We start from the raw sequence: 13,168 nt of genomic DNA on the forward strand, positions 1-13,168 counted from the left end.
TCCAAACATGAGATTAATTAATATCAAACTACATGTCCAGTTGATAACATAAATATACAGAACTGCAGATACTGGAAATCTGAAACATAAAACGAGTGCTAGAGAAATTCAGTAGGTTGGCATAATCTGTACTGGGACCTTCACAGTTAATTTGTCAAACCCAGTGACCCTTCGTCAGAATGGAGTTTCGAAACATTAATCGATTTTCCTCCCACTGCAAGATCTGTTGCGTTTCTCCAGCCCTTTCTTGTTTTTGGCCAGTTGATAAGAAAGTTATTCCACAGACTGACACTAAGATAATGGCATCGACTAGCAATGGATTTTGAACCAAATAGAATCAGAACATCAGGGAATGTAATTCAGCTCATCAAATCAAATTGCAATGCCAAACCCAAATTGGAATATTCCCGAGGTTGTCCTTTCACTTAGGCTTTCAAAACAAAACCTCACATTTTGAGAAAAATATACTTAGTGACCACTCTTACCTTTAGTCTTCGTTCATGGGCTGTATGAATGTCTTCATCTCCTTCTTTAATCTGGAAAGTTTCATTTAACCATTCTTCATAAATCTATCAATTGGAAAGTAAAATCATTCAGCTCCATTTGTACAAAGGTAATCTCATCTCCTCCAGTGAGAATCAGAGTCGCAGCTTTCAGAAACATCGGCGTTTAGGCTTTGAAAGAAGATGAGCACTGCATTCTGCAACAAGTTTATTTAACAGATTCATGCAAGGCAGAAACTGGGATTGAGACCTTTAGTGCAGTGAAGGTTAAGAGAAGATTAAATGGCGGTGTTCAAAACAATGAAAAGTTCTGATGAAGTCAATGAGACACTGTTTCCTTCTGCAGGAATGTTGGTAATCAGAGGATGGATTTAAGATAATTGGCAAGACCAAAACAGAAAATTAAGGAAACATTTTTAAAAACATATATAAAGTTGATACAATTTGGAGTGCTCCAAGTGCAAGGGAGAACAAAGCAAATTCAATAGTAACTTCCATAAATAAATTAAAACACGAATCATATCTAAAGAGAAGGGGATTCAAACAGAAAGATTTTCCATCAGACCTAAGAAAATCTGCTAACTGCATTAGATAGAGTCATAGAGGTGTACAGTATGGAAACAGACCCTTCGGTCCAACTCATCCATGCCGACCAGATATCCCAACCCAATCTAGTCCCACCTGCCAGCACCCAGCCCATTTCCCTCCAAACCCTTCCTATTCATATACCCATCAAAATGCCTCTTAAATGTTGCAATTGTGCCAGCCTCCACCACATCCTCTGGCAGCTCATTCCATACACGTACCACCCTCTGAATGAAAAAGCTGCCCCTTAGATCTCTTTTATATCTTTTCCCTCTCAACCTAAACTTATGCCCTCTAGGTCTGGACCCTCCCCACCTCCATCCCAGGGAAAAGACTTTATCTATTTATCCTATCCATGCCCCTCATAATATTATAAACCTCTATAAGGTCACCCCTCAGCCTCCGACACTCCAGGGAAAACAGCCCTGAAAAGAGCCTGTTAAGCCTCTCCCTGTAGCTCTGACCCTCCAACCCTGGCAACATCTTTGTAAATCTTTTCTGAATGCTTTCAAGTTTCACAATATCCTTCCAATAGGAAGGAGACCAGAATTGCATGCAGTATTCCAACAATAGCCTAACCAATGTCCTGTACAGCCACAACATGACTTCCCAACTCCTGTACTCAATACTCTGACCAATAAAGGAAAGCACACCAAACGTCATCTTCACTATCCTATCTACCTGCGACTCCACTTTCAAGGAGCTATGAACCTGCGACTCCAAAGTCCCTTTGTTCAGCAACACTCCCCAGGACCTTACCATTAAGTGTATAAGTCCTGCTAAGATTTGCTTTCCCAAAATGCAGCACCTCGCATTTATCTAAATTAAACTCCATCCGCGACTTCTCAGCCCATTGGCCCATCTGATAAGATCCCATTGTAATCTGAAGTAACCTTCTTCACTGTCCACTATACCTCCAATTTTGGTGTCAGCTGCAAACTTACTAAGTACACCTCTTATGCTCACATCCAAATCATTTAGATAAACGATGAAACTTCAAAGCAGAATAACTCAGACTGTACCTCTTCCACCTGCTTACTGCATCCAAAATTCTTAATGATCAGATTCCTTACGGCATTGCTTAGGCACGAGGCCCTGGTTACTGGTTTGATGATTCTTTGATTGAGGCCACCACATGTTGCAGTGTATCAGGTGAGACAGCCATTGTAGTTTAGTAGTCATTTGTGAGTGGTTTGAACAAACAGACTATCATGGAATGCCCCACTTGCATGCTCTTCAGTTCAGTACTTTCCTGTCCATTGGAGGTCAACTATGAACTGTCAATCAGAAAATCCCAATCTACAATTTGCACATGAACACAAAAGTAGAGTTTTGTTTCACTCAATTTTGAGTGGTTTTACTTTCACAAGACTCTTCAATAACTGACTGTGGAGAGACTACAGTTGAATTAAGGACAGGAGACCTCATCACTTTAATAGTTAGGTCAGTTCAATGCAAAGTTTCTTACCTTGTCCATCCCATTTAGAATTTGATCCATTTCCGTTTTCGTTACCAATCCAGCTTTTTCTAAAGCCTTTACGTAGGCTTTGCTTCCTTTAATATCTTCAGCCCACATTCGCTTATCATAAGAAATGGAGGAATTAAACTTCTCCATAATCGGATCAACGGTTCCTACAAATCTTCCACCCCATAGTTTGGTTTCCTAGTGGAAATGAAAATCATTGGCATTGACTGCAAAGTTTGACTTGACTTGCATACCCAAGAAATTCATTCACCATAGCAAGTGTTGAGAAGATTTGCAGCTCAGGTTGAGGTTTTGGATGTAGGTTTGCTCGCTTAGCTGGAAGGTTCATGTCCAGACATTTCGTTAGCCTACTAGGTAACACCTTGAGTGGGCCTCAGGCAAAGCAATGCTGAAAAATCCTGCCTTCTATTTATATGTTTGGGTTTCTTTGAGTTGGTGATGTTATTTCCTGTGGTGAAGTCACTTCCTGTTCCTTTTCTCAGGGGGTGGTAGATGGGATCTAACTCGATGTGTTTGTTGATAGAGTTCCGGTTGGAATGCCATGCTTTTAGGAATTCTCATTCATGTCTTTGTTTGGCTTGTCCTAGGATGGATGTGTTGTCCCAGTCAAAGTGGTGTCCTTCCTCATCTGTATGTGAGGATACTATTGAGAGAAGGTCATGTCTTTTTGTGGCTAGTTGGTGTTCATGTAGCCTGGTGACTAGTTTTCTGCCTGTTTTTCCAATGTAGTGTTTGTTACAGTCCTTGCACTGTATTTTGTAAATGACATGAGTTTTGCTCGTTGTCTGTATAGGATCTTTCAAGTTCATTAGCTGCTGTTTTAGTGTGTTGGTGCATTTGTGGGCTACCATGATGCTAAGAGGTCTGAGTAGTCTGGCAGTCATGTCCGAGATGTCTTTGATGTAGGGGAGAGTGGCTAGGGTTTTTGGATGTGTTTTGTCTGCTTGTTTGGGTCTGTTGCTGAGAAACCAGCAGACTGTGTTCATTAGGTACCCATTCTTTTTGAATATATGGTGTGGGTGATTTGCCTCTGCTCTGCACAGTTCCTTTGTGCTGCAGTGTGTATTGGCTCATTAAAGTAATGTTCTGATGCAGTGGAAAGGACACCACTCCGACTGGGACAACACATCCATCCTAGGACAAGCCAAACAAAGACACACACGAGAATTCCTAGAAGCATGGCATTCTAACCGGACCTTTATCAACAAATACATCGAGTTAAACCCCATCTACCACCCCCTGAGAAAAGGAACAGGAAGTGACTTCACTACAGGAAATAACATCACTAACCCAAAGAAACCCAAACATATAAATAGAAAGCAGGATTTTTTAGCATTGCTTCACCTGAGGTCCACTGAAGATGTTACCTATTCGGGTTACGAAACCTGGAAATGAACCTTCCAACTCAGCAAGCAAACCTACATCCAAAATATATTCACCATGTTATATTGCTGAAACAATAAGGTATGATTACATGATAAATTGGGAATATAGTCTGTTGAATTGTCCCAATGTATTAATTCTAAAGATAAACTTCTAAACCCTCCTGGTGCCCTCAGTTGCTTTGTTCTACACTTTAGAAACAGGTGAGACATATTTCTTTGCTCCTGACAGGTGTGTGTTTACATACAATTTCATAGCACCAACAGTCAGCTGGTTCCCTAGCTTCACCCTGGGCTATTTTACTGGATGGGGAGGGAGTTGGGGGATCTCAATCAGTTAAAGGCCAATTGAGAGAGGTTGGCAGGGATTTTCCAAGTTCCAAGGGCAGCGGGGAATATGGTAGATGGCTGGAATTGGCCTCCATGCAGCAGGCCTTGGTGCAGGGAGGGGAATACTCAGAGAAGCCCAGCCAGTCTGCTGGCTTTCAGCTGCAGTCACGGGACACCCTATGGAAAGGTTTCCCCCAAACTCGCCAACAGTGGCTTCTTGGTTTTATTTTAACTTTGAGAAATGTTGGAGAAGGGCAACCTTCAATGGTGTGCCCCTATTCTCACTTGCCTTTAAAGGCACCCTACTGATGGTTCCTATTGGCCCTCTGGCTTAGAGAACATGCCCACTATCCTTAACTGGTCAACAGGCTTGTCCTCTGGTTCTTAATTAACCAATCCACAAGTAAAATTCCCGGTGAGTTACTGTTCCCCCATACACTGCAACTTACTAATTCCACCTTCCCCCCCAACCCCCTCTCCCCACAACTCTCCTTTCCCCTTCCCAACACTGGAATCTGTCAGGAGGGGTCTGAATTCCATAGGAATGTGTTGGTGTTGGTCTTAGAATGGAAGCAGAAAGTATGTGTGAAGGTTCCACATGATACTGCATCAATTCACAGAATGAACCGGGAATGGAACACCTCAAGCCGATAAAAACAATTTTATATTAAGTGTTTGTAATGTTGCCTCTCCTTCAGTATTCCAATGAAGTAAGGAGTACAAACCTTTACAGCTTAAAAAAAAATGTAAAAAAAAGAAAATATTTCCCCTTATAAAGAAGGTGTGCCTTATACAAACAACAACTGTTGAAATTCAATTAGGTCGTGCTGCATTTTGGGAAAGCAAATCTTAGCACGACTTATACACTTAATGGTAAGGTCCTAGGGAGTATTGCTGAACAAAGAGACCTTGGAGTGCAGGTTCATAGCTCCTTGAAAGTGGAGTCGCAGGTACATAGGATAGTGAAGAAGGCGTTTGGTATGCTTTCTTTTATTGGTCAGAGTATTGAGTACAGGAGTTGGGAGGTCATGTTGCGGCTGTACAGGACATTGGTTAGGCCACTACTGGAATATTGCGTGCAATTCTGGTCTCCTTCCTATCAGAAAGATGTTGTGAAACTTGAAAGGGTTCAGAAAAGATTTACAAGGATATTGCCAGGGTTGGAGGATCTGAGCTACAGGGAGAGGCTGAACAGGCTGGGGCTGTTTTCCCTGGAGCGTCGGAGGCTGAGGGGTGACCTTATAGAGGTTTACAAAATTATGAGGGGCATGGATAGGATAAATAGACAAAATCTTTTCCCTGGGGTCAGGGAGTCCAGAACTAGAGGGCATAGGTTTAGGGTGAGAGGGAAAAGATATAAAAGACACCTAAGGGGCAACATTTTCACACAGAGGGCAGTACATGTATGGAATGAGCTGCCAGAGGATGTGGTGGAGGCTGGTACAATTGCAACATTTAAGAGGCGTTTGGATGGGTATATGAATAGGAAGGGTTTGGAGGGATATGGGCTGGGTGCTGGCAGGTGGGACTAGATTGGGTTGGGATATCTGGTCGGCATGAACGGGTTGGACAGAAGGATCTGTTTCCATGCTGTACATCTCTATGACTCTATGCCTCCTGCTCATGATCAAGAATTACTTCAAGTTATTTTGTAACAATTTGAACTGATGCAGGAAATACACATCCCAGTTAAATATGTTTCAGAGGTTGGTTCAGCTTAGCAACATATGCAACTCTTTGTGGAACTGATGAAAATAACGTGCATTGCAACACACAGGAAAACACTCCATGACTGAGCAGATCTACCTCAAATTGCTAAGTTGCATGTCAAATCCATACAGGGGAGAAAAGACAGGGTAAGTAAAGAACTTACACACAACTCTGCCATAAAAGACATAAATTGGCATTAACCAAACGTGGCAACACCCAGAGAATGGGGGAAAAAGTCAAGCATAAAGATGCCAAGATTAAAAGTAACCAACAGACACTTAAGTATCTGTCTCCTCTAGTGAAATACAGACTTTCATCCTGTAACCTCTCTCTGCGTCCCATGTTAATAAGGGGTGTCTCAATCAAATGCTTTCATCGTGTTCTGAACGGAAACTATCATCCTGGATAATAACGTAACATTGTACAAAAAGGAAAATGTCGTCAGGATTTCGCCCAGTTGTGAGAGCCCTCCAAATCACTTCAGTCCACACTCCTCTACATTGGGGAGACTGGACTTCTCCGAGTAGAGCGCTTTAGGGAACATCTCCGGGACACCCGCACCAATCAACCACACCGCCCTGTGGCCCAACATTTCAACTCCCCCTCCCACTCTGCCGAGGACATGGAGGTCCTGGGCCTCCTTCACTGCCGCTCCCTCACCACCAGACGCCTGGAGGAAGAACACCTCATCTTCCGCCTCGGAACACTTCAACCCCAGGGCATCAATGTGGACTTCAACAATTTCCTCATTTTCCCCTTCCCCCACCTCACCCTAGTTCCAAACTTCCAGCTCAGCACTGTCCCCATGACTTGTCTGGACTTGTCCTACCTGCCTATCTCCTTTTCCACCTATCCCTCCACCCTCCCCTCCCTGACCTATCACCTTCATCTCCTCCCCCACTCACCCATTGTACTCTATGCTACTTTCTCCCCACTCCCACCCTCCTCTAGCTTATCTCTCCACGCTCCAGGCTCCAGGCTCTCAACCTTTATTCCTGATGAAGGGCTTTTGCCCAAAACGTCGATTTTCCTGCTCCTCGGATGCTGCCTGACCTGCTGTGCTTTTCCAGCACCACCCTAATCTAGACTCTGGTTTCCAGCATCTGCAGTCCGTGTTTTTACCCTGTGAGAACAGTTTGTTACTGCCCCTGCACCTTCCCGAGCCACCATTCACAAAATAAGAGGAAGCTAGGCAACAAAAAAAAAGCACAGATATATAACAGGGGGGCAACCTCCCCTTGACCTGTAACAGTGGAGCTAAGCCTTGAATTTAAAACCACGATGAGGGAAATATTACCTTTGAACTGGCCATTTCGAACTCAAGGATTCAGCACAGTCGCAGATATGTTCACGCCTTCAGAAAAGGAGGTCTGTCCTTGATTCGTCTGTGTTATACACACGTATCAGTGTTTACACAGCCCCAGACTGTTCAGTTCAGCTCTGGACACCGATCTTCAGACGGGTTACAGCAACTCTGTGAAACACACTGTCCAGGGCTAACAGCTGCCTGTCCCTCTCTCTCTCTCTGAGTTCAATTCTAACCCGTTTCAGCTCAGAAACTCCCAGCACCAGGAAGCGGAATGCAAATCTCTAACGGAGGTTGCTGGGACTCGTAGTCCACATTCAAACCTGTCACAACCATTCCGATCTGAATATAAACCACTCACGTTCACCCAGCCCTGAAACAAAATAAACCTGTCTCCGCTGACAGTGTGTGATGGTGTTGTCTGTGATGCTGAGCTCTGCGTTCGAAACTTTATTCACTTGAATTTAGGTTTATCTTGCTTATAATGGGAGAATAGGATGAAGTATTTACAGGAAACACGGTGTAAGGCTGTATAGTCAAAGTAAATGTGGGTTTGTAATGGATATCATTGGCCAGTCTATCTCCAAAAATGGAAATAGACATGTTGAGGAAGGGAACGGACCAATAAAAACAGGAGGAACAGGAGGCTGGAAGAACACAGGAAGCCAGACAGCATCAGGAAATGGAGCAATCAACATTTTGGGTGTAAGCCTTCTTCAGGACTGGGGGTGGGTGTCAGGGGAGCTGCAGATAAAAGGGGTGACGGGGTAAGGGTGGTGAAGTAGTGATTTACCTGCACATCTGCTAATATCATTTATTGTATCCGTTGCTCCCGATGCGGTCTCCTCTACATTGGGGAGACTGGGCGCCTCCTAGCAGAGCGCTTTAGGGAACATCTCCGGGACACCCGCACCAATCAACCACACCGCCCCGTGGCCCAACATTTCAACTCCCCCTCCCACTCTGCCGAGGACATGGAAGTCCTGGGCCTCCTTCACCGCCGCTCCCTCACCACCAGACGCCTGGAGGAAGAACGCCTCATCTTCCGCCTCGGAACACTTCAACCCCAGGGCATCAATGTGGACTTCAACAGCTTCCTCCTTTCCCCTTCCCCCACCTCACCCTAGTTCCAAACTTCCAGCTCAGCACTGTCCCCATGACTTGTCCGGACTTGTCCTACCTGCCTATCTCCTTTTCCACCTATCCACTCCACCCTCTCCTCCCTGACCTATCACCTTCATCCCTCCCCCTCTCACCTATTGTACTTTATGCTACTTTCTCCCCACCCTCACCCTCCTCTAGCTTATTTCTCCACAGTTCAGGCTCACTGCCTTTATTCCTGATGAAGGGCTTTTGCCCGAAACGTCAATTTCCTTGGATGCTGCCTGAACTGCTGTGTTCTTCCAGCACCAGAAATCCAGAATCTGGTTTCCAGCATCTGCAGTTATTGTTTTTACCTAGGTGAAGACAGGTAGAGAGTACAACCTAGTTGGTCGATGGGAGGAATGAAAGGATGGTTGGTGGCTGAAAAGAAGTATTGGTAAGTGGAATTGTAGGGAGGGGAAGGGGCTGGGAAGGGAGTTGGGTGGTGAGAGGGGAGGTTACTTGAAATTGGAGAACCTCACGATGAGTCCTCTGGGCTGTAGGCTGCCCAGGCAGAAGATGAGGTGCTGTTCCTCCAATTTGCAGTTTGATTCACTGTGGCAGTGGAGGGGGCCAAGGATGGTCATATTGGAAAGGGAGTGGAAAGGGGAATTAAAATGGGCAATGACTGGGAGATCCGATCAGCCCCTGTGGGCCTGGCTGAGATGCTCGGCGAACCATTCCCTAAGTTTATGTTTGGTCTCCTCAATGTAGAGAAGACTACATTGGGAGCACCTGATGCAGTAAACTACGTTGGAGGAGAGGACTGTTTGGTGTAGTCGACAAAAAGGTAGGTGTAGCTGGGACCCATACCAGTGCCCGTGGCCACCATCTGGATTTGGAGGGAATAGGAGGAGTCAAAGGAAAAGTTATTAAGGGTGAGGCCTAGTTTGGTGAGGTGGAAGAGGGTATTACTGGAAGGAGCCTGGATAGCTCTGTTGGAGACAAAGAAGCTGAGGATCTTAAGGCCATCCTTGTGAAGTATGGACGTGTAGAAGGACTGCACGTCCATGGTGAAGATAAAGCGCTGGGGCTGGGGAACAAGAAGTTACTGAAGAGGTGGAGAGCATGGTTGGTGTAGGTGGAAAGTGCCGGAACCAAGGGGGAAGGATGGAGTCGAGATAGGACCAGATGTGTCTGGTGGGGCAGGAAATCTCCATTTGCCACTCCTTGGCCCATTAGCTCATCTGATCAATGTCCCATTGTTCTCTGAGATAATCGTCTTCACTGTCCACAACACCACCTATTTTGGTGTCATCTGAAAACTTAGTAACCATACCTCCTGCATTCACACCCAAATCATTTACATAAATGACAAAAAGCAGTGGACAGAGGCCTCCAGTCTGAAAAACAACCCTCTACTACCACCCTTTATCTCGTTATCTTCAAGCCAATTTTGCATCCAATTGTCTGGCTCCCCCAGATCCCATGTGATCTAACCTTGCTAACCAGTCTGCCTTGCTGAAGTCCACAGAAACAACATTCCCCACTCTGCCTTCATCAATCTCCTTTGTCACTTTTTCAGAAAATTTAATAGTTAGTGAAACCATGATTTTCCATGCACAAAGCCATGTTATCTATCCCTAATCAGTCCTTGTCTTTCCAAATACACATAAATCTTGTACCTCAGAATCCCCTTCAACAACTTACCCACCACTGTTGTCAGGCTCACCGGTTTATAGTTCCCTGGTTTTTCCTTACCACCTTTCTTGAATAGTAGCATCACATTAGCCAACCTTCAGTCTTCCAGCACCGCACCTGTGACTATCGGTGCCACAAATATCTCAGTAAGAATCCCACCAATCACTTCCCTAGCTTCTCACAGAGTTCTCGGGTACACCTGGGGTGCCAGGGATTTATCCACCTTTATGCATTTTAAAACGTCCAACACTTCCTCTTCTGTAATATGGACACATTTCAAGATATCACTATTTATTTCTCCAAGTTTTCTAGCTTCCATATCCTTCTCCACGTAAATACTGACGCAAAATTCTCATTTAGTATCTCACCCATCTCCTGTGCTTCCACACATAGAAGGCTGCATTGATCTTTAAGGGGCTTTAGTCCTCCCCTAGTTACTCTTTTGGAATTAACGTTCGTATAAAATCTTTGGATTCTCCTTAACCCTGTTTTCCAAAGCTATCTCATGTCCCCTTTGTGCCCTTCTGATTTCTCACTTAAGTATACTCCTACTGCCCGTATAGTCCCCGAGGGATTCACACTATCCCAGCCATCTATACCTATCATCTTTTTCTTGACCAAAGCTTCAATTTGTCTAACCATCCAGCACCCCTCCCTACACTGACCAGCCTTGCCTTTCGCAACATCAGGAATATACTGTCTCTGAACTTCTGTCATCTCATTTTTAAAGGCCTCCCACATCCCAGCCATCCCTTTACCAGTGAACAGCCTGCCCCAACTAACTCTTGGAAGTCTCTATCTGATACCGTTATCATTGGCTAAAGTCCAATTTAGAATTTTAACTTTTTGATCAGTTCTATCCTTTTCCATAACTATTTTGAAACTGATATAAGTATGATCATTTGCCCCAAAGTTCTCCCCCACTAACACCTCAGCTACTTGCCCTGCCTTATTTCCCAGCAGTAGGTCAAGTATTGCTCCTCTAGTAAACACATCCAGATATTGAATAACACTTAATGATTTCCTCCTGATGAAGAGAGATGTCAAGGAGGTGTCTGAGTTCTGCGGATCACCATTCCGAACTCTTTTACCACAGAGGCCAGAAATACTCTGAATCTAGATTTCACATGGGTCCCAGTTGCTGTGTTAAAGTACAGCCCAAATGGGAGAAGTCAATGATACTCCCAGCTGAATACAGCATTTCAAAACATTTTGCGATCCAACGACATAGGTAGGAAGAGGGGTGGGGAGGTCATTCAGGAGCTCAGGGAGTTAGGCTGGAAGCTAAAAGCTAGGACGGACAGAGTCGTCATCTCTGGGTTGTTGCCGGTGCCACGTGACGGTGAGGCAAGGAATAGGGAGAGAGTGCAGTTGAACACGTGGCTGCAATGATGGTGTAGGAGGGAGGGCTTCAGGTATTTGGACAATTGGACTGCATTCTGGGGAAGGTGGGACCTGTACAAGCAGGACGAGTTGCACCTGAACCAGAAGGGCACCAATATCCTGGGAGGTAGGTTTGCTAGCACTCTTCGGGGGGGTTTAAACTAATTTGACAGGGGGATGGGATCCAGACTTGTAGTCCAGCAAGTAGGTTAGCTGTTTTTCAGGATGTCCAAGAATGTATGGAGGCTGTGGAGAAGGTAGCACTGACCGGGAATACTTGCGGACACAGAGATGGGTTCAAGTGTGTAAACTTCAACGCAAGGAGTATCAGAAATAAGATGGGTGAACTTAAGGCGTGGATTGGTACTTGGGACTACGATGTTGTGGCCATCACGGAAATGTGGATAAAAGAGGGACAGGAATGGTTGTTGGAGGTAACTGGTTACAGATATTTCAATAAGATTAGGGGGGGTGGCATTGCTAATTAGAAATGGTATAACGGCTGCAGAAAGGCAGTTCGAGGGGGATCTGCCTTTGGAGGTAGTATGGGCTGAAGTCAGAAATAGGAAAGGAGCTGTCACCTTGTTGGGTGTTTACTATAGACCCCCCAATAGCAGCAGAGATGTGGAGAAACAGATTGGGAAACAGATTTCGGAAAGGTGCAGAAGCCACATGGTAGTAGTCATAGGCGATTTCAACTTCCCAAATATTGATTGGAAGCTCTTGAGATCAAGTAGATTGGACGGGGCGGTGTTTGTGCAGTGTGACCAGGAAGCTTTTCTAACTCAGTATGTAGATTGTCCGACCAGGAGGAGGCCATATTGGATTTGGTACTTGGTAACAAACTGGGACAAGTGATGGGCTTGTTAGTGGGTGAGCATTTTGGTGATGGTGACCACAATTCTGTGACTTTCACCTTGGTTATGGAGAGAGATAGGTCCGTGCATCAGGGCAGGTTTTACAATTGGGGGAAGGGTAAATATGATGCTGCAAGACAGGATCTGAGGAGCATAAATTGGGAGCATAGGCTGTCAGGGAAGGATGTCGTTGAAATGTGGAACTTTTTCAAGGAACAGATACGACGTGTCCCTGATATGTATGTACCTGTCAGGCAGGAAAGAGATGGTCGTGTGAGGGAACCTTGGTTGACGAGGGAGGTTGAATGTCTTGTAAGGAGGAAGAAGGAGGCTTACATAAGGTTGAGGAAACAAGGTTCAGAAAGAACGTTGGAGGGATACAGGATAGCCAGGAGGGAGCTGAAGAAAAGGATTAGGAGAGCTAAGAGAGGGCATGAAAAGTCTTTGGCGGGTAGGATCAAGGATAACCCCTAGGCCTTTTATGCGTATGTGAGAAACATGAGAATGACGAGAACGAGGGTGGGTCTGATCAAGGACAGTAGTGGGAGGCTGTGTATTGAGTTGGAAGAGATAGGAGAGGTCTTGAATGAGTACTTTTTTTCAGTATTTGAGAGGGACCGTATTGTTGAAGAGGAGAGTATGAAACGGACTGGTAAGCTAGAGGAGATACTTGTTAGGAAGGAAGATGTGTTGGGCATTTTGAAAAACTTGCGGATAGACAAGTCCCCCGGACCTGACGGGATATATCCTAGGATTATGTGGGAAGCAAGAGAGGAAATTGCAGAACTGTTGGCAATGATCTTTTCATCTTCACTGTCAATGGGGGTGGTGCCAGGGGACTG

At 45.0% G+C, this 13,168-nt stretch overlaps 1 protein-coding gene across 1 annotated transcript in view; it reads right to left on the reverse strand.

The window, feature by feature from the left end:
• asl (argininosuccinate lyase) overlaps window positions 1–7,561 on the reverse strand; it is a 42,083-nt gene extending 34,522 nt beyond the window's left edge. The window contains exons 1-3 of the mRNA XM_072589586.1: window positions 7,294–7,561; window positions 2,557–2,751; window positions 486–569 (exon numbers count right to left, since the gene is read on the reverse strand). Of these exons, the coding sequence (XP_072445687.1) occupies window positions 486–569; window positions 2,557–2,751; window positions 7,294–7,308 (294 nt within the window). The 5' untranslated portion in view covers window positions 7,309–7,561. The remainder of the gene's footprint in view (window positions 1–485; window positions 570–2,556; window positions 2,752–7,293) is intronic.
• Window positions 7,562–13,168: the final 5,607 nt, after the last annotated feature.

This window comes from Chiloscyllium punctatum, chromosome 19 (assembly GCF_047496795.1).
Source record: "Chiloscyllium punctatum isolate Juve2018m chromosome 19, sChiPun1.3, whole genome shotgun sequence".
Taxonomy (NCBI): domain Eukaryota; kingdom Metazoa; phylum Chordata; class Chondrichthyes; order Orectolobiformes; family Hemiscylliidae; genus Chiloscyllium; species Chiloscyllium punctatum.